General features: G+C 34.6%; 2 protein-coding genes across 3 annotated transcripts; both read left to right on the forward strand.

The window, feature by feature from the left end:
* The first annotated feature begins 1,652 nt into the window (after window positions 1-1,652).
* Window positions 1,653-12,314, forward strand: LOC136413877 (protein ovarian tumor locus-like). Its single transcript, XM_066397630.1, has 10 exons — window positions 1,653-1,887; window positions 6,642-6,832; window positions 6,952-7,109; window positions 7,175-7,429; window positions 7,486-7,714; window positions 7,881-8,049; window positions 8,203-8,330; window positions 8,517-8,704; window positions 9,275-9,562; window positions 10,210-12,314. The coding sequence occupies exons 1-10, from the start codon at window positions 1,759-1,761 to the stop codon at window positions 10,431-10,433; spliced, it is 1,959 nt and encodes a 652-aa protein (XP_066253727.1). The 5' UTR covers window positions 1,653-1,758; the 3' UTR covers window positions 10,434-12,314.
* A 594-nt stretch (window positions 12,315-12,908) lies between these two features.
* LOC136413881 (organic cation transporter protein-like) lies at window positions 12,909-21,890 on the forward strand. Of its 2 annotated transcripts, none has more exons than XM_066397637.1 (10): window positions 12,909-13,256; window positions 18,375-18,603; window positions 18,660-18,766; window positions 18,821-18,975; window positions 19,029-19,143; window positions 19,201-19,394; window positions 19,463-19,639; window positions 19,689-19,817; window positions 21,296-21,477; window positions 21,532-21,890. In XM_066397637.1, exons 1-10 carry the CDS (start codon window positions 13,087-13,089, stop codon window positions 21,739-21,741), a joined length of 1,668 nt encoding a protein of 555 aa, XP_066253734.1. In that variant the 5' UTR covers window positions 12,909-13,086; the 3' UTR covers window positions 21,742-21,890. The 2 variants fall into 2 exon arrangements, with proteins under 2 accessions (XP_066253734.1, XP_066253733.1); XM_066397636.1 differs by having other exon boundaries at window positions 19,451-19,639; window positions 21,532-21,889.
* Window positions 21,891-21,909: the final 19 nt, after the last annotated feature.

The raw sequence follows: 21,909 nt of genomic DNA on the forward strand, positions 1-21,909 counted from the left end.
AAACAGTAGGTCTTTCAAATATTCAAAAGGCGTATTGCTTTATGTGACGAAAATCACACCTAATTTTCTCACTTATTACGTTATAAATTTGAACCCTGAAGATTGTCATTTATCTTACTTTGTGATCCATGCGGAGTTACTATTTTAAAATTTTTGACCACAAAACTGTTCCAGTTAAGTTAAACCTATTCCCCTCTTTCTCATGTGGTTTAAGTAAGATGTACGGGAATGGTATTAAGCTCGTTTCAAACTAAACGTCAAACGATACACTTAAGTAAGCCCCACGCCCAGTTAGGTGTTTAGATTCATGGCGCTTTCTACAACACGAATACAATGATTACTTTTTAATATGTTATATTCTGAGCGTTCCTGGAGTGTAGCCTGGGTGTCGCTATAGTATAAAACTACCCTTATTTTCCCTAAACCGGGCGTGGCGTAAATTTTCAATCATCGGCTCTTTTCTCTGAATTTTATTTAATTTCAGACAAAATCAATGTATAAGAGGAAAGACCCCATCATTTTTTTTTAGTTATTTTAAAACCGCCGTTCTTTTCATGATGTGATGCGCAGTTTTGCTGTGGGCACCTATAGCTTGGATTATTCAATAGTAGTTAAAAAAAGTGATTAATCCGTATGAAGGATGGATGAAGTTTAGTATGTTGGAAGTATCTAAATTTCGAAGCGTCCAACTTAAAATAGAACTAGGACAACTGCGACACGTGTGCCTTGATTTACTGGTTTAATCGGCCATGAATACGGAGTAGGGACATTCATGCCGTGTGTGCCCTAAGATACACATACCTTTGTTTGCAGCCTGGAAAAAATGGATTGAAGGGAGAAGGTGGAAACCATAGGCTGAAATAATAGCTTCGCTCTTTGTAGATTCTCTCAAACAGGTGTTTCCATATTTTGGAAGTTCATACAGGATCTGCATCGTTGTATTACCATCGATGCTTGCTCTGGTCGTCTGAATCACCACGACTTCTTAAGACTAAACAGGACGTTTATTCATATTATGGTACATATTAAAAAAAATGGTACTACCAGTGTAAGCTGTTCCGTAAGTAAATCAGACAGTTGGGGTTATTAACATTATTGCTGTAATTTATTTGATCCAGACTTTATTTTCCTTTTCTTGGTCAAGAATTATAAATAAATCTTTAAGAGGGCGAGTGGCGTTGGATAGAGTCGAATGTTCATATTACAGTTTAGATTTCAGAGTAAAAAGAACAGCGTTGTATGTCATTGTTGTCAATGTCAGTTGGCAACTTCATCTTAAGTTAAACAAAAACGAAACATGGTTAACCGCTCAATTTTAAAACTTGTAATATTCCTTTGATGTTTCTTTTCTAATAATAGCAAATATAGCAAATATCAGTATTATAGAAGACGTAAGAAGACAAAGTGCTCCATTATCTTAGTGTGGTTATCAAAAATTGGAAGTTGTAGTTGTAAGTGAATTTCATTAGGATATTCACTTCCTAAATACACTTCCACAATATAATTTTGTATTTTTAAAAAATCGTTTTTTATTATTTTTTTTATCATAAATTTATTTATTTTTAGCTCAAACACATGCAGATTTATAAACATAAAGGCATATATAGAGACTCAGCATTTTCTTTCTCAGTTTTTATAAGGAATTCTTCCAAAATTAACTGCATATTCATTGATAACTTCCAAAATTTTCCATAATTTCCATTGTAAATTATTTTTGTGTAAAATTTCAAAATATACCAAAACTTACTAAGTAAGAAGATGACTGGCAAACTGTCAAAAAGGGCCAGAAACCCACAAGCAGTTGATAATTGGTTGGACAGTTTGGAGTTATACAGGAAAAGTGTTGCATATGACGAGACATGTATGTTTCGAGCTGTGAGTGAGCAGGTAAGGAGAAAATATAACTTCATAAGTGGCCATTTTTCTCAATACTCAATAATTTGTTCCTGTTAGTCACTGTAATGAGTTGCAGATGTCAGAAAGTACATATACATAGAAAATATTCTAAACATTGTAAAATTGCAATGATTATTATAATTATTAAAATAGTTACAGAAGGGATCTTTCCCAGCCTAAAAATCATTAACCTAAGCAATTCTATGATTTTTGTCCTAAAAGTACTCTTTTCTCATGTGGTTACAGTTAAAGTTAAAGAGAGTTATTAATATTATTCTTAGTTTTTATCAAATAGTTCCCTAATACACAGTAACCCTTCAGGAACTGCATTGATTATTATAGAAACACCATATGCCTAGGTGTGTCCTGTCCTACATGGTGTCTTCAGTCTTTTTTTAAATAATAGAGTTGGCATCTAATTATGATAGCTACAATTGAAAGTTGAAATATTTGAGTCAAGTGTCTTACAAAATATGATACCAACTTTGTTACTATCTTTTCTGATTTCCATTTGTTACTGTTTTTCCAGTAGCTCCACAAAGGGAGTTGGCTCTAATAATGGGAGTCTTTCAAAACTTAAGTGAGGCACCCAAGATAAGTTGTCTCTTTTAAGTAAAATCCCTGGTTTGAAATTTGTAATTACAACACTATGTTTTTCTCCCAGTTTTTCCATAATGCATAGTATATCCTGAGAGATTTTTAACTTGGGAATTATCTTCTACTGGGAAACCTAAAAAAATAAGTTTTTTCCTTATTAGAACTACCACTTGTTAAAAATATCAAAGCTACATACCATAAATATTGAGTTTCACCCAGAAACATACAAGGAGTCTCTGACTGTAAAACCCTTGACCAAAAATAAGGCGTTCTGGGCAAATTTACCTATATTTAATGGTGCTTAGTTTTGTTACTACAAGGTGCCAAAGTTCTCAAATTAACATCGTTTTTTCGGATTAATTGCCAACCGCTTTTATCAATTTTCACCAATTTTGGAACTAAGAGTTACTACATAAATTGGCGTGTTTTGAAGTAAGTGGAATCTTTTTTTAATGTGCGGAAATGTGAAAAATGGCACGTAGTTCGTAAATAAAAGTTTGTAGTTTTGTTACAAATGACTTAATTTTTTTCTGTGCAACTAGCTGATTTTATTTTGAAACTTTTTTGTCTCTTGTAAAATCTTTACTAGACATAAAGTTTCTCTACAAAAAAAATTTTTACGATAGCTTGCAATTTATCATTGTTGTGAAAATAATACTAGAAAAAGCTTGACACTATGGCCAAAGTACGGATTCATTTTTTGAAACGAATACAGTGAAATCTCTCATAACGGACACCTTTTTTGAACGGACACTTTGTCTGGACCCAAATACCTTCCATTAAAAAATCATTTCCACAACTCCCTCTTGAGCGGACTCTCTCTTGTCCGGACACGGACAGTCGTTTTTAGAACGTTGAGAAAAAAAATCTCGCTTGACCGAACAAATAAAAATTTAAACAGCAAACAAAGATTGGTAATTTTCTTTAAAAATTATCGGTAAATTTCATTTATATGACGGTTCGGCGCTTTGGCGGTCTCTTTGATGTATTATCGTCATCGGTGTCGGCGTTTATTCAAAGGAGACCGGTTTATCATTTGAAATATTATTGAGAATTTAGCAACCCTTGCTTTATTACATATATGAAAGGCGGAAAAAGGCGTCTGATGGAACAGTGTATATCAAGTGTTGTTCACCGTTTCATATTTCTAAATATGGCGACAAAAGTACAAAAGCAATTTTTATCATTGCAACAAAAAATTAAAGTTTTTGAAGTACATGAACAAGAAAAGTTAAGTGTTCGGCAATTAGCAGTACGTTTTAAAATAAGCAAAACACAGGTGGCAGAAATTATAAAAAACAGAAAAAATCTTATGAAGAAATGGTATTCCAATACTAACCTCGGCGAAAATATATGTTTTTTAAAGTCTCAGGGTCTAAAAATTTATCAGTTATATGCTACACGTGGTTTGTAAAGTCTCGGAATAAAGGGATTCCATTAACAAGTACGTACAAATACCAAATTCTTCCAATTCGTTAATTTCCTTAATCGTTATTATATATACGTATACTACTAAGGTCCATTGGTACAAGCAAAAGCAAAGGAAATTTCAGAAACGTTAGGAAACAAAAATTTTAATGCTTCTACTGGTTGGCTTAATAGATTTAGAACTTGTCACAATATAACATTTAAAACAGCATTGAAGGAGTCTGCTTCAGTGAATCCTGAGGATGGGAAAACTTTTTTGGAAAAATTACCCTCGTTAATAGAGAAGTACCCACCAAGAAATATCTACAATATTGACGAAACAGGGCTTTTCTTTAGAGCTTTGCCAAATAAAACCTTAGATCTAAAAAAAGAAAGATGTTTTGGTGGAAAACTTTCCAAAGATAGAATCACTATCTTACATTGTGCTAATATGAATGGTGAAAAAGAACCACTCCTGATAATTGGAAAAGCTACTAGGCCGAGAGCGTTTAAAAATATTAACTTAAACAAACTTCCAATGATATGGAAATCTAACACTAAAGCTTGGATGACCGGTGATATAATGACTCAATGGCTAAGAGACTTTGACCGAAAAATGGGTGCTCAAAAACGACAGATTCTATTATTTGTGGACAACGCTTGTTCGCATCCCAAAGAAACGAATCTCAGAAATATAAAATTATGTTTTATTCCTCTAAATTGCACAAGTGTGTGCCAACCGCTGGACCAAGGAATTATCAAGTATTTCAAATTTCATTACAGGACTTTATTATTGAAGCACTTACTGGTAAATATCGATGATGCAAATTCTGCACAGGATTTAGCAAAAAAAACAAACTTTATTGGATACAATATTCTATGCAAATAAAGCATGGAGTGAAGTGACTAGCGTTACAATAAAAAAATTGTTTTAACAAAGCATTTCACACTGAAAACCCAATCTTAGAACAGTACGATGCGGAAGAACTTCCTTTATCCCTACTAGCGGAAATATATAAGAAAAAAATGTCTAGGTATAACGGAAGAAAGCCTTGAAGAATATTTTATTATGGATCAGAATCTATTTGTGGAAGAAACGCAAGAGAAATCTGTTTCAGATTCAATTTTAAAAAATATGGATGTTCAAAAAAGTGAGTCAGATGAGTCCGATGGAGACCAAGAATGCGCAGAAGAAATAGAATGCAGTATTATTAACACCTACAATGAAGCAATTAATTCAGTAAAGGCATTGAGTGCCTTTTCTTTACACCAAAGAGACACCAAAGCTTTAAATTTTTTGTTAAATTTGCAAATACACTTTCAAGAAATCTTTTTGAAGAGAAAAACTCGTCAAACTACGTTAGATGAATTTTTGTTTTAATTATTTTTTAAATGTGTATACATGTTTTTTTTTTCTTTAAATAAACAATTCCTACATTTAAATACATATTTTCTTTGATGATTTTATATGGTAAAAAAAATCCGTTATGTCTGAACTTTTTTCCTTTTGAACGGACACTTCTCTTGAACGGACAAAATTTCTGGTACCGTCAGTGTCCGCTTAAGAGGGATTTCATTGTAAATGTAATTTTTATTTTCTTAAAAGTTAAGCATTTTTTCTTCAGAAATATTCAATGAATTACTCACGATATGGTAGAATTAAAATATTTGTTTGTTGAAAAATATGCTTCCTCTACTACTTCCAGTTACCAACACCTATAAAATTTAATTCAAATATTTTAAGTGGGTCCATATAAGTTACTAAATTTTTTCTATTCATATACCAGTAAATCGCAAATAACGTGAGCATAATTTATAATGGAAAATCAATAATTACAGGTAGGTGTGTGTAATTATCGGGTAATTATCGTGGGTAATGATATTATCTAAGAGTTTTCAGCTGCGACACGCTGATAGATTAGCATAACTATGACGCACATGTTATGTGCTGTTTTTAGGATTTTAAAATACAAACAAATTAAATATAATTTTAAGAGATTGGCACAGTTATTAAAAATTTAACAAGTTTTCGGCCAAATAGTTTATAGAATTTTTATTTCCTTGATGTTATTGAACTTCGCAAGTTTTAGAAAAAGCATTGTGTAGTACCTGACGATAAGACATGTTACTTTGCTAAATGAAATTACGTCACGGTCGCAAACTTTCGTCCGTTCGCAACGCACTTTCTTACTGTTCTCTTAATGTGTAATATTATTTATTTTTTGAATACAATTTTCAACACTTCGTAATTCTCTAGTAGTATTGGTATTATTCGGAAAAGTGTCAGGAGGAGAAACTGCTTATTTTTTTAGTTTTAAGGGAATTCCCAACTTAAGTCACTATGTATTATGGTTCCCGGAGGACCGTGATCCTTTGTCACTTCAAATTTTTGTGAATTCTTGCAATTAAGTTTAATTTTCGCCTTCTTATCCATATAAATTTTTTTTGTTTCCAAATTATAAGGATGAGGGATTAATTTTTTAAAAATAGCATTTTATTTAGAGTTGATTATCTTGTGTCTGAATTAACGTCTGTTACGCATTCAAGTTCATACACGAACGAGTGAAGAGACAAACATTGAAGCAACTTAAAGGTCACATGTAGGCATGGCAAAAATCGAGTTCAAGGAAAGGTGAAAAACGTTTTAAAACTTTTACACCGTGTATCTCACATATCATTGCCTTTAAAAGGCTGTTAAGCTTGACCTGGAGAAATATGTGTAAAATTGATTTTCTCCTTAGTTGTTTGACTGTCAAGTTTTCCACGAACGCGTCCGTAAAGAATGCATAGAATATGGAAGAGAGCACTATCAACTATTTATTGATATTCTTAACGTGAACAGAGAAGACTGGTTAACGCATCTTAGCTTGCTTGAAAAGCACATGGTGGTATGCAGCAACAAGGAGATCATTTTGATTGGTCGAAAATATAAGTAAGTAAATATGAAAAATGTTTCTTTTCCTCTCAAGTTTAGGTTGATTTAACACAAAGTAACAACTTGATGAAATAAAAAACACACACAGAATTTAAGATATTGTTTTTCCTTTTAAGTCGAGATGTCTTGATTGTATGCGCTAATCAAAAGCAAGTAATTGACATCACGAAACGAGATTTACCGTCTGAACCATTAATGCTGTGTGTCATGGACGACGATCACTATGATGCCGTCTACAAAAAAGCACATATCACCGACACTGGATTTTGCCAGTGTAAGTTGTACTTATCACTGCCTAAAATTGATTGATTTGTAATAAATTGCTGCTTGGAAATTTAGCATTAGTGTACAAGGTTCTCTACGAGAACGTTTTCAAAATCGGCAACGTTGACCGAATAGTGGATGCAATGCTGTACGAGAAATGCCCTGTTATCACACTCGCCGAATTTGAGGACGGTAACAAGAAGCTTTCAGGAAACGTAGGTGATATAGACAATGCTGTAATTGCGCCATTCCCGTTTAAAGTGGCCAAGGCCCTCGATCCGAATATTTACAGGAACATTGAGTATGATTCCTGGAACGATGTTCGCAAAGGTATAAATTATCAACGAGAAATATTTAAACCATTAATTTATGTTCTACATTTAAAGAATTGCGTCTCGGGGACTGGTATAAAGGCGACGATAAGCTGAAGCTGGGCACGAAGTGCATTTTGAGTAACATCAATTCAAGAGAAACTTTGGATTGCTATATTCAACAATTCCATCAAGATGACGATAAGTGTATTGTTTACATTACTAAGTTGGCCGAAAAGAGACTGGTTAAGTATGCAGATTTAGCGCCGGAGAATAATGCAAAGCCGTGGCCGATACCGTTTAGGTAAGAAACGTTATTATTTGTGGGCAGTAAACTATGCAACAAATGGAATGCTAGGAAATTTGGAATATAATTTTAAGGAAAATTCATCTAAAAAGGTTTAATGGATTTTTAAGTCAAACCGATTTGGATATTATCTGATTATTAGGATTTCATTGCTTCAATTTAGGTTTACGAAAAATCTAACATTAAATACCACAACTAAATTGGCACCCATGGAAAAAGTGAAGGCGGTGCGTAACAAGAACAAGGAAGCGAGACAACAGAGCAAAAGCGCCATTGATTTGGCGAGTATCAAAAAAGACAACGACATTAGTGGTTTTGTTGGAGCTCCTTTAGTAAGTGCATAAAGTGTTTAATTTTTACTTTATTTAGCAGCGATGAAAGGTATAATTTATTGAGCAAGGTGCTGAAGATACTTTCCGCCAATTTCGGACTTCGTAGTAAAGTTTGTTTTCTAAGTATAAATATTATTATTTTTTGAATTCTAGCAAATTCAGAGCACCGTCTCAGAGTGCAATAGCGTTAGCGTGGCTACGGAGATGGCAGGTTTGACACATTCCGCTTCGGAGGGACTTGTTACGCCTGTTACTCCCGAATGTGGAAATTTTCCGCAGAGGTAATTATTGTGAAATATATCTTAGCAACATTTGATTTTTAACCCAAAAAATAACGAGTATTGTTATTTTCAATTTTTAATGCAATTGAGCTTATATATATTGTTAGTCGTTTATCAGGAGCAATAGACGTTATTTTGGATGTAGGTATCAAAACTGGAAAGAGTTTTTTGTATTTGGATTTGTAGGTTCCAGTGGGATCAGGCAAACAACAACTCACCTCCGCAGTTGACGCCTCTGCAATTCGCTTCTTCCGAGAACTTGTATTATTCCCAGGTTCCAGAGTCTGTCCAACAGAATCAAGCGGCATCAATTTACGAATACAAGCCGATGGTCGCTTCGGCTCCTGTTACACCTAACGTAATCTCGTATCATGGTAAGACAAGGTTGAAGGACAATTTTTTTACGTTTAACGGCGAAAATTACACACGTTATTCAGGATTAAAAAAAACATTAGTGTAAAATACAGGGCGATGAATGAAGCAATGCAATCTTTTCTTTATGCGTTTCAAAGATCCAGCGGTTTGTTTTAAATCAAGTTGAGTTTCAAATCAAATTGAATCAGCTATAACAAAAAACTCAAATGAAAGTTATAAATTAGAAAAATTTCTGTACCTTAAAAGATAGTGATACGCCAATTATTTAGAATATATTGAATACCGTAAGCAGTGATGGATATAGAATGTGTCCAGGCAGGACGAAAATGCTGAATTATTGGGTGAAATGTTGAAACGGTCTGAACCAAATTGGGCATTCACGGGTAAAACAAAATTTAGAAAATAGCAGTAATTCCGATAATGTTGCCAGTTGTCAGAAGTCAGACCTAACTTTTCTAATTTAAATGGAATACTAAAGTTTTCTTATGTGTTTACAACCGTGTTGTTATTTGTTATGCAATAACATTCGACATTTAATTTTAATACGACTGGCAACCTTTTTATTACAGATACATCGTACCCATTCTACTTTAACTACCACGTGCCTCAATATCCCCATTACCCACTCACCCCCATCACTCCGATGCCGACTTGCCCCATCACCCCAAATCGGCCGGAAAATCAAGAGCTGGCTGAGAACTTCTTTCAAAGAAATCCCAGCCAGCATTATTCGGACTTGGGTAGTTCTCTTACTCAACCGCTCAGAATGGTACAAAGTCAAGACCAGAATGTGGCGTATCTACCACATACGCCTCAGCCGGTTGATGTGTATTCACCGATGGCGAATTTATCAGTAGGTGAGTTTTTGATCAATTGTTGTTTTTGACTGTTTTAACAGTTTTGTTAGTATGTATTGTTGCAAAAAAATTCTACTCTAAATAAGGTTGAATCTTAATATTTGTGTGCAAGAAATCTGAGATTTTCTAGTTAATTTGATTGAATGTGAATTTAAGAATTACTGAGGAGTATCATTGTACGGTATATAACACGAACTATCCAAACTTGTTGGCGAATTTTAGTGGTATAGCTGAATCTTGTTTGGTAAATTTTTTTCAGGTAAATTTATCGGCTAATTAAATTATTTTTTAATAAATGAAAAGCCAATTATGTACTACGAAGAAATTTTGAGACGGTAAAACACAGCCTAGACCTTCAGAAAAAAGTAGTGCTCTGTAGATTTTCATAGTTTTTTTGTTGATATTTGATTTTTATCAAAGTGTACAGGAACTAAAGAATTACACGTACTCCACATTTAAACTGAATATATCAAAAATTGCTGCTAAATGTTAGTAAGAGTTGAAAAAAGTAAAGATTTTGGAGATTTAAGTTTATGCACTACAAAATGGACCGCTCTGTATGACCACGTGATAGGATAACGGATACATGATAGGGAAATTTTACTGACACCATTTTTAAGCAGTTTTGTGTCAATTAAATTACGCAGGTCCTCCAGTAATATACACAACTGCAGTTCCATCACCCAACGTAGCAGTAGTGGTCCCTTCATCCCCTACTGGCAGTTACGGCCCCTCAACCCCAATACCTCCACCTGGGTACATTTATCCTCCAAATGAGACGGTTCCTCAAACCCAGTGGTATGGGTCGGCAGGTGTGGACCACCATGCGCATATGTTTATTTTTCCTACTCCCAATGTGCAGGAACAATGAGTTTGCCTAATATTCTGATGAAATTTCGGTGAAACCTAACATATAACTTGTTAGTTCATTATTTACTTTATAGCCCAGGAACGTGTTAATGTTGATTTCATGTTGTTCCTTAACGGAAATTGTTGCTTTATTGTTTTCTTTGTTTTGAGGGACATTCAGAGGTTGCCAGCTCAATTGGCAACTCCAGTTTTGGGGTCGCTTAGGACCCTTTTCTCTATTTATTTAATAGGAAATGAAATCGTTCGTTCTAGTTTAGATTAGAAGCTAAAACAAACGAATGCTACAGTAGAATGCAGTTTTTACTTTATTTTTGTTATTCTGAGTACTTTTAATTTAAAGTTTTGAAATCTAGTTTCTTTTGAAAGAAACTGACTGTATCAGTAATAAGACTGTGAGTGCTGCCTAATATAGCGAATGTTTATACATAATTACCGGTGGTTTCTGAAAGGTGTTTCGCCTTAATACTCACTATTTTAAATAGAATGCATACTTGCGAAATTTGTCGAGTCTAAGTTTCACCACTGTTGTAAGCGACATAAACTACTCTTCTATTGGAATCTCCAAAAACGACGTGACACCTGATAGCCAAAATATGAGTAATACTAATATTAAACGAAATTAAACAAAAATATTTTTCCATTTATAGTTAAATTTTCCAATATGTAACTTGAAATATTGATAATCCTGCGTTTTAAAATATTTTTAAAAAATTTATAGATTGGTTTTGGATGAAACATTAAATCAGCCATCATTGTGCTTTAAAAGTTGCTCCATCTAGTTTTGAAAATGAAATACTTTATCTTACGCAGTTACCAATTTGCCCAAATTTTAGTCTGAGGTTTTGAGTCAAATGAAGATCGATACCTACTCGTAACTTTTTTTATTTTAAAATTACACATTTTCAGTTCTTTTGTGTTAAATTTGGCAACAATGTTTTCTAAAAGCTTTTCCATCTATTAGAGAAATGTATAACAATTGTAAAACATAACAAATGTATAACACCCAAAAAGTGGTTTGTAGTTATAATAGGGAAATTTTGGGAAAAATACTATTACCATTCTTAATTTATGTATGAATCTTTGCAACAGTGGCTTTTAAAAGTTGATGGATGGATCTTTCAATGTTCTATAGATCAGGAAGCAGGTTCCGAATATTTTTACATATTCTAGAGCAAATTTGCCCTTTCTGTATATGTAAAACTATAGAGAGCTTTTTGTTGGGGAAACTGCTGCAATTTCTCTTTAAATTAGATGTCATAAAGAACCGTCACATTTACGAAACGACATTTTCTTATCACAAAATTGTATTTAAAAAAATTGGAATCATTAGGTGGTAACTTTCAGAAACAGCTTGTATGTTTAGTATAATTGTATAGTAAAAATTTTTTGCTCGGATTATTTACTGCGGTTTTTTCGTATACTCTTCACAGCACATGAACACTTTCAAGATTTTCTAAGTTTGACTTAAAATAATCATTACATGAAGTTTTGATTATATTATTAATCAAAAGTGAGGACCTCAAATTAAATATAAGAAATTACTCATTAAACAAAACACATTTTTGTGCAGTTTGCTAACGTATGTGATCTTTAATGTGATGAAATTGTTGTGATAAAAACCGAGATGTCAACCAATAGACTGATTATGATAAGTCTAACCTAAATAAGTATTACTGCGCCTGAATATTAGATTTTAAAAAAATCTAGGTTCGATTAGTTAGATAAATCTGTTCCGCAGTAGGTATCTGCTGGATAAATAAATATAGGAGAAAAGTATGTGTTGTTTAGTTATGTTGTTTATATATTTATATATATATATTTCGTAGTTGTAGTTTTGGGAATGATTTTTTATTTTGTTGTAATTGGAATCGTTTTTTTATGTTTGATAAAATATACATTTTTCAATATTTATAATTTTTTGCGTTTTGTGAAGGACCTTACAACGGTAACACTACAGGTAGGTGAATCAAAAAAGGAGTAAAGATTATTTATACTAGTAAGTTTGCTGGGAAGCGTTGAAGGGAGAACTTTAGGGGACTGATCCAAGAAAGCATCAAAACGAACGGTCGACACTCGTAAAATATTTTTATTTAACCATTTAAATAAATTTTCATGTTATAATTAATTAATAAAATAAAATAAAAATATATAACCAGTATATTTTTTTAGTGACCTTTGAAAAAAGAAAGTTTAGTGCCGCATCTCGTACTTCGATGTTTTTTATACGCAAATAACTTTTTCTAAAACTAATAAAGAAGTAAACAATCAATTAGGCGACGAGGCTAATTTGTTATATGCTAAAATGCGGCATTTTTCATATCTTATCATAAATAGTTGCAAAAAAACCTAACACTCGTGTACCATTGGCATTGTTAATAAGCAATATGTAGGTAACCTCATACCAAGGATACACTACTTACTGCATAATATAACCAAGTGCGTCTATAAAAGATTGACCAAACAAAAATGGTACTAGTCCGATTTAAATTTGCAGGCCGTCCGGTCAACTATAGCAGTTGAAACAGTAGTTTAAAACCCGGATTTTCACAGAACTTGAGAACCGATTCAAATTATTGAAATTTCACGCAATGAAACATTGGAAAAAAATTATTGACCACAGTTCCCGGCTTTAATTATTTAACTATCGCTAAAATATGACTGCTTCCACAGCGCAAGTGGATAACTCTTTGGATGCAATATTGGTGCATTTGGGCGATTTTGGAAAGTACCAAATTTATGTGTTCAGTTTAGTATGTGCAGCGATGGTAATGCATTCAATGGTCCATATAGCGTATGTGTTCACGGCAATGGACTTAAACTACAGGTAAGATATCCCTAGCTCTGCATCAATTTTTCAGCAAAAGTTTATTTTCTGGCTAAAAATTACGTCCCAAATGAATCAAGGCAAATTGCCTTTTTCAAAGTTTTTATTGCATTCTTCTTAGAATCATATTTTTAACACCTTACTCGCCATGGCAGACACCGGTCTTGTTTCAAGTTAGCTTCATAAGGCCAGAGCAGACACCAGTGTCTGCCAATAGTTCGTTGGTGGCAGACCGCGCGGACTTAAATTATAAGTGTTACTCGTTGTGGTGCCTGCCATGGACTAGTCAAATCCACTGCTCCACAAAAGTTAAGAAAATTGCCGATTATTGTTCAGCAAATTTTCATATATGAAGATTTGAAAGTTTATTATCTTATCTAAGCGGTTTTTTGGTTCGTACTTTGATCACTTTTTCTTAAGTTATGTCTGCGTGGGTCAAAAGTCGTCGTAGACGTAGGCCAACCTCTCGAAGTCTTCGATAAACTGTTTCAATTGAAACCGCAACTCTAGAAGCATTTAGAAGTCGCTGTGGCATGACCCGACAAGTAGTCAAAGGCCCTCTATGGATAGACACTGTCAGAAATCATTCTTGTGCAGGGGTAGCAGTTCTCCGGCGTCCCATTCTTAGTTTTTCGGTCACGTTTCCAGTTACCCGATATCGATAGATAAGCCGTGAAAGTACGCTTTCATTATCCTGAAAAATCTTGGTAACTTCTCTCTGAAGATCTGCCTCGATCATAGCAATGGCCTCATTGATTTGCCATTTAGAATGCCTGAAGGGGTGATTCTGGGCGTTAGAGGGATGCAGAAATTACTTCGAAACCAAGATAAAATTTGGTCCCTCCTCATGTTAAAATTAACATATTTTAGCATTTATCCCAGATTTGGGCGAAATGGAAGAATTCAAGGGGTACAAATTTTAGTTGGGATACCCTGTATATCCGAAGAGTTTGTTGACTTTCTTTTATGAAAAAAATGTTTTTTTTTTTTAGTTTTGGTTATTGCGATTTTTTTTAAATGTGTATTATTGATTACCCCTATGATCCAATAAAAGTCGTTAAGAAATTGTTGTGATTTTTTAAAGTTTACTTTCGAGGAACCGTATTTTCTATGTTTTTATATGTTGTTCTTAATTCTATAGCCTCCAGTGTATATAAGAGCAAAAGCATAAGAACGCAAAAGAGTGATTTCTACGTTACCAAGAACTTAAGTACCAAGCCTTGATATACATCCACAGACCCACTACACAAGGGCGACCACTGGCCAGATTCCCATTTTTATCGGTCAGCAAGACGAGCTTTTTACAGTGGTTCAGAAGTCGAACCGCTTCAGTGAAAAGACCGCAATGTCAAAACGTAAATGTTCCTGAATAAACACGCTGTTTTGAAAGCGACCAGCACTAAAGTAAATTCGTGATCAGTAAAACTGATACAAGAATGGGCGCTGCACATAGGCGCAGAAAAGAAGTACATTGCACATTTCTTTTCGACAAATGTGGTCTTCCAGCCTTCTTCACCTTAAAGTGATTTTACCTCGAATCCCACTTTATATCGGGTGTCCAGGCAAACCCTGGACATAGAAGATTAACATGGGAAATCGGTTTTTGCTTTTTTGCGTCTTATACGGATTATCCAATTGAAAAACTTTTACGTGGGGGTTGCAGTACTCAAGACGGGCCATCATTCCGCAATTTTTTCGATCTTCTAATTGGCTCAGTGCCTCCAAATTTCGAAAATTTGAATGTCCCGCGTAACCGTTCAGGACCCTAATTGGTCAGAGTCAATATCAGAATTAAACAAACGTAAGTTGCCAGTAACAAAAGCCTAAAAACCTCATGCCAAATGAATCTCCTCTTTTTGCTAATTTTGACGCAGTTTTTAACTTATTTATGAGTTAATTCGGTGAAAAACCAATGGAAAACCTTAGGATAATATCATGCGAGCTGCTTTGTTGCGCCCACAGTAAATAAACAAATTTCTTATTAACCCACGACGATAACTCTAAGATCATATCTTTTATCTTCTTCGCGGTTATGCGGGGCACTCAAATTTTTGAAATTTGGAGGCGTTTTGGGCCAAAACGGCTCTAATTAGAAAATTAAAAAAGTTGTAAAATGATGGCCGGACTTGAGTACTGCGATCTCCATGTAAAAGTTATTCAATTGGATAATCCGTGCGGGCGCAAAAAAATAAAACCCGATTTCCCAAGTTAATCTCCTATGTCTTGAGTTCGCCTGCACTGAGGACGCCCGGTGTTAAGCCCAACGTAAGTTTGTCTCAATTTGAACGAAGAAGCCATTCCCATATAAACAGGGGCAGAATAGTTAACTTAATTAACTCATACGCCTAGCTCATAAATCGAATTAAACCCCGGCCAGATCTTTAATACTCCTATCACGATTGAAAAGGTCATAGGTACTACTTTTCGACACGTACGTACATCCAGCATTATCCAATTAGGTCCAATTGCTTTAGGAAGTGACAAATAAATTATTCCGTCCTGAAACATATTATTATATTATTAAAATGCTATGCACACGTTCAATAATAAGACCGATTATTATAAATATGATGAGCCTGTTATTGTCGAAAATTGCAATTTAGTGCCAGTTGTTGCTTAAAAGTTCGCCGTTATAACTCAAGGCATTTAAACCTGACGTTTATGTATCTATTATTATAGTAAATAACGTGGAAAATGTGTACTTATTGTACAATAATAAGATGTATTATGCTATTTGATCGTTGCATCCTGCAGCCGCAAATTGAGTAATTATCTCATTATCGACGTGTGAAGACTTCGAGTTGTCTTATTAATGTTCACCCGAACTCGTAAATTACTATCTAATACGTTAATTCGGCAGATTTACCATCCTGTTCCCGTGGTTTACCCGTTCATCACGTAAAACTTCTAAATAGGCTGTCGAGAAGATTCAAACAGTCCATTACAGCGTGTCTGCCAGCAATGAAGTTGCAAGCACGCACAAATCATACCAAGACATTGGATCTTATCGACCACTGGGCCAAAGAACGTACGCCAGATTCTCAGGAAAATGGTTTACGAGGGCTGTCTTTTAAGTTTTGCACATACAGGGTGGTCCAAATTGGAGGCGTATCATTGGGATATCAACAACTATAAGAGATGCGAGGGCGCATAAATTGGGGCAAAGTTGCATTATTTAGTGTTCAAGAAAATGCTACTTCGAACTTGGAAAAATTCCGAATACTTCCAGGGACATCCAGAAAAAAAACTACATTTTGATGTATCATTTAGATCTTTTATGACTTTTTTTGAAAAGATATTTCAAAACAAAGATCACTTCATTATTACCACTTTTTCGCCCCTACAAGATGGCGTTAAAAAATTTGAATGCAACGTTTCGTCTCTGGGCCACCATCATTCTCTCTCTGAGTCTGCATAATCGTCTGATTTAAACCCCAAATAGCCAAGAAATCTCTCTAGATGTCTTTTTTGGGGGCATTTGCAAACATTAGTCTATAGTGCTCATGTAAATAGCATCGAGGAGCTGTAGCTACGAATTAATAAAAAAATGCCAATAAATCCGAGCCAATGAGAAGAATTTAGAAAGAATTTGGATATCCTTCAGACCAAGATGACGAGCCTGCTTGGAAATAGAAGGAGGGTATTTTGAATATATTATTATTGTCTGGTTTTGCTAAAATCTGCTTTCGTTTATTTGTACATAATTAATAAGTAATAAATAATGGCAAATAAAGATTTCAGAAAAGAATAACCTTCCATATCTCCGAAGCTTTACTTTGCAGACCCATGTTTATTAATTTTTTTTTGCTTATTTTGGTCTATACTATTCTTTTTTTAATATTGTATATTTTTTATATCCTGTAAAGCTAGAATAAAACAGTAGATAGCTTTTAAAAACTGTATTGTTTTTTCAAAGTATTCTCCATGAAGATCAATATAATTTTGTATGCGCTAGAAACATTTCTGGAAGCTATTATTCCACTCATTTGTTGGTACAGTCAAAATTATGTTGTTGAAGGCGTCGACTGCTTTTTCTGGTGAATGAAACCTTTGGCAACGCAGTCCCTTCTTAATTTTTGGAAAGGTAAAGAAATCATTGAGACTTAGGTCGGGACTGTATGGAGGATGGTCTAACAATTCGACGTATTGTTGCGTTAAAAATTCTATGTTTTACGAGCTGTGTGCGAACTTGCATTGCCTTATTGGTAGATGATTCATAGTTTAGGGTTGGTTTAGGGTTTAGGGCTCAGCGAGTACTTCCGATAAACAAACGGTTGTCTACCAATCAGCGGTAACAGCTCTTTGATCTTATAGGGGACTTGTTGCTATATGAGCAGCTTTTGAGACAAATGTCGCGACCATTTTTTGGACATTGGTTTTGAGAACGGACGGTTTTTGTAGGTTTTTTCTTCACTTTGGAACGCCCAAACAGATGACTGGCATTTATTTTTGAGTTCATATGAGCAAATCCATGATTCAGCACCACTGACGATACTGAACACATTTTTTTTAACGTTTTAGGGTCTCCTGCGTTGAAGTGCGCTAAAGCTTTTTATGATCAATTGACCCTAGTTTCTTTTTTGTTCGGTCAACAGATGCGGTATCCAACGGGACGCTAATTGCTTTACATCTAATTCTTCACGCGAAATTTTTTGAATTGAGGTCTTTGAAATCCTCATCTAGCGATATGTCACTGTCAATCTTCCTTGATGCACTTGCGCACTACATCGACGATTTCCTGGATGAATGACGTTTTTGGTATGTCTGTCCTTGAACCGTCGCTAAGATTCATCCATCCATATTTGAATTCTCCATACCGACAAGAAGTTGCCGACCGATGTGGCACTTTATAACTGAAATCAGAAACCAACTTGGCGATGCATTTTTGTCGAAGTAATTTTTTTCGAAAGTTAAAACATAAATTATGCCTTGAGATATAGCGAGCTGCATCGTAGAGTTCCTATGGCGACTCTATTTTTTACTCTCCAAATTCCCATTTACTCCCTTAGTTAGGTCGAATCGGAAAACTGTCGTGCGTTTTCAAAATTTCAACAGATTTCCAGGTTCAATTTAATTGAATCTTCATTGACCAAACCTAGTGACTTTTTCTTATTCCAGGTGCCAAATTCCTGGATGCGATCCAACAGACCATCCCACATACGCTGCGCCATGGTTGAGCAATGCAATCCCTTACACAAATGATAGTCCTGAAAAATGCTCAATGTATGCTCCATTTCGAAATGAAACAGGGCTTAGAAACTGCACTGCAGTTAATTTTAATAGAAATAAAGTCAAAAGGTGTGACTCCTTCGTATACCAGGGGCTAGAAAAAACTATTGTAACAGAAGTAGGTTATTCTGGAATATTTATATTTACTTTTATCACGTCTAAGGCTTATTTTAGTACAATCTACAGTGCGACAACAATCTCTGGAAACTGACCTTAGTGGGAACTATAAACAATATTGGGCAGTTCTTTGGACTAATAATTTCAGGGTTCTTATCAGACAGGTATGGTATAATGGCTATGTTCCATCATCGATCACAAATTTATGAAAATTCTAGATATGGTAGAAAGGTGGTATTAGTATGGGGGATGGTAATTTGCGGAATATGTGGTTGTATAAGGGCTTTAATGCCCACCTACGAGTGGTTTTTATTGTTCGAGTTCCTGGATGCTGCATTCGGCTCTGGAAGTTACATTTGCGGATTCGTGTTAGGTGCGTTAAGACTCCTTAAAACCATCCCTTTACTAGACTTAAATTCACTGCAGGGGTGGAGCTTGTGGGTCCGAAGAAAAGGGTGCTCACAGGGACCATCATAAGCTCGTGTTACGCTGTGGGAGAAATTGCAGTGGCGGTAGCTGCCTGGACAGTCAAATCTTGGAAGTAAAAAACCGTAAATCAATTGCAGTTTTTACAACTCTGAGATCGTATGCTTTGCAGGCCTTTAATCTTCATAAGCTATCTACCTGCACTGTTCACTATATCCTATCTCTGGATAATACCTGAATCCATTAGGTGGCATCTCAGCAAAGGTAGAATAGAAGAAGCTAAGACAACTCTAAGGAAATTGGCAAAAGTGAACGGAAAGGAGATTTCGGATAAAGAGCTTGAGGTTCTGGACTCTGCGGTTACAGGTAAGATTTTTCTACGATGAAATAGAAACGTGCAGTGAAAGAGACATTTTATTTAGATACAACCTCAGGAAGGCTGGAAAAACGGGAGAATTCAGCATTGCAAGCTCTCAAATCCAGCATTCTGATGATAAGGCTTGTGGCGTGTTGCTTTTGTTGGATTACCTGCACTTTCCTGTTCTATGGTCTAACACTTAATTCCGTTTCCTTAGTCGCTGGGAACAACTATTTAGATTTTATATTGACCTGTAGGTAGAGGAGCTTCAAAGCTGGAAAATTGTGACCTTTTTTTTTTAGCTTTAGTGGAAGTTCCAGCGTACTTTGCCTGTAATTTTGTAGTAGAGAAATATGGCAGGAAGAAGACTCTGTTGTTTAGTTACTGGCTGACAGGGGCTGCTTGTTTGGCGTTTATTTTTATTCCCACAGGCAAGTATAGAAGCTAAATATGTGATTAGAGTAGGTTCTGTTTCGATTGAAAATGAGAAATCTCTTTCAAGAGTAAATAACAGCAGAAAAACTATTAATATATAAATACATACAGAGAAAGAGAGAGAGAGAGAAAGAGAAAGACAGGAAGTGAAAAAGGGAGAAACAAAAGAAAAAAACAAGAGAAAGTAAGAAGGGAAAAGAGATAATCGAGAAATAAACATATTTAGTAATTTACTAAAGTTAGATTGTTAAATAAGAATGAGGAGCATTTCCTAAAGTCCAGGCAACAGAATTGGACAGTGTAGATAGAAATATTTTAAACCAAAAAGTGGTCAAAATGAAAAGAGCATAACTCTGTTTTATCAACTGCAAAAATCTCATTAAAATAGCTGAAGTTGAATTAAATTATTGCGACATCAAATAAAAAAGCAATGACTAGGAAAAATTAACCATTGTTCATCAGCTATCAAGCGCATATTATTTGCATTCAAGTTCACCTCAATTTTTGAGATATTCGATAGTTGTCGACAGTAAATAATTCAGCAGTATTTGTTGGGATATTATCACTACGTTATTGTTGCGTACTTTTGTCGAAACTGCTCAGTCTTCACTCAAGTTTAATACTAGATAGAATATATAATGTTAGTTTAGTTTCTGGTCTACAGTATGCCTTTAAAAAAAAGTTGTTCATATTTGCGAAGTTTCTCAGAAGCAATTGAAAGTTGCTTCTGCAATATCTGGATATGCATTATAATTTTTTAAGCACGGACTAAGCTATTTGTTTGTCTGTTGTGAGTTTCATTTTATTTAATATAATTTGTCTTATCCGCTGCAACGTTATGTTGAACTGAATGGTGTTTATATAGGCTGTTTCAAATAGTTCCATGGGAGTTATAGAAAAAAAAATCTAAAAGAACTGGAAAAATTCTGAGAACATCTTAACTTCATAAGGCTGTTTGAGTGATATATTTATTTGATCTAAAGCATAAATTCTATACAATAATAGTACGGGGTGTATCAAAAAAGCATGGCAGACCTATGTGGTATTGTTTAATGGGACAGTATGTATATTATTAAAGAATAAATATGCTTTTTTACAATTATTTCCAATTTATAAGCTTTTATAGAATTAATATGTGGTGTGGAATAATGTAATGGTTTTCACGGAGGTTATATATAATATGTATCCTTCGATTCCATGAAAATCATTAGACATGATAACGAAACACTTTGCGTAATGTGTAATGTGCATACATGCACAGGATGTCTCATTTTCGAAGGTTTTACCGAGTATCTCGCATATTAATAAAGATGCAGAATGCGGTTTTCAGGTGTGATTTTGAAACCTAGTATTATCTTTTTAGTTTTCAGAAAAGTGAAAACTATCTAGAAGATTTTCTAACGTACTTTATAAACCCATCACAAAATGATGTTGGAAACATGTCGTTTTACTATATTTTCTTTATTTATTTTAGCATCCAGATGGGGCAGTTTAACAATATATCTCTTGGGTAAATTCGGAGCCACTGCTTCCTTTACCATACTATATGTCCTCACCAGCGAAATGTTCCCCACTAATTTACGACATTCTTTCATGGGAACCTGTTCCACTTTCGGAAGAATCGGGTCGATGATTTCACCACAAACCCCACTACTTGTAAAGTCACATTCCGTCGTAATAAAATACATAATATTTTTTATATCGTTTTAGGCTCAGCTATGGGAATCCTTACCACTAATAAGTTTCTCAGCAATGTCCATACTGGCGGGATTGCTGACTATGATATTCCCAGAGACTCTTCACAAGAAGCTGCCCGATACAGTGAAAGAGGCTGAGGATATTGGTAACGTTATTCCTATGACGACTATAGAAACCGATAGACCTTCTGTAGACAAGCAAAATGTTTTGGAGAAATATTAAGTTATAGGGCATTGAAAAAATATGTTTTTAGGTATTTGTTATAAACTATCTATAGTGTCTGTGATATCTTTGGTCTTAAAAAAGTCCAGAGTTTTTAATGTCACGACTTCCTCAAAGTTATTTAAAATATTATATTTTTAGAGCATAAATTAGTTTAAATTGTTAAAA

This window comes from Euwallacea similis, chromosome 15 (genome assembly GCF_039881205.1).
Source record: "Euwallacea similis isolate ESF13 chromosome 15, ESF131.1, whole genome shotgun sequence".
Taxonomy (NCBI): domain Eukaryota; kingdom Metazoa; phylum Arthropoda; class Insecta; order Coleoptera; family Curculionidae; genus Euwallacea; species Euwallacea similis.

Excerpts from the sequence above, each read along its gene's own strand:
- LOC136413877 (XM_066397630.1), top strand. The coding sequence starts at position 1,759 with ATGACTGGCAAACTGTCAAAAAGGGCCAGAAACCCACAAGCAGTTGAT. Across the intron at positions 1,888-6,641 it reads TTCGAGCTGTGAGTGAGCAG|TTGTTTGACTGTCAAGTTTT; the intron begins GTAAGGAGAAAA and ends TTTTCTCCTTAG. Across the intron at positions 7,715-7,880 it reads CCGTGGCCGATACCGTTTAG|GTTTACGAAAAATCTAACAT; the intron begins GTAAGAAACGTT and ends GCTTCAATTTAG.
- LOC136413881 (XM_066397636.1), top strand. The coding sequence starts at position 13,087 with ATGACTGCTTCCACAGCGCAAGTGGATAACTCTTTGGATGCAATATTG. Across the intron at positions 18,976-19,028 it reads CATTTGCGGATTCGTGTTAG|GGGTGGAGCTTGTGGGTCCG; the intron begins GTGCGTTAAGAC and ends AATTCACTGCAG. Across the intron at positions 19,144-19,200 it reads TGGACAGTCAAATCTTGGAA|GCCTTTAATCTTCATAAGCT; the intron begins GTAAAAAACCGT and ends TATGCTTTGCAG.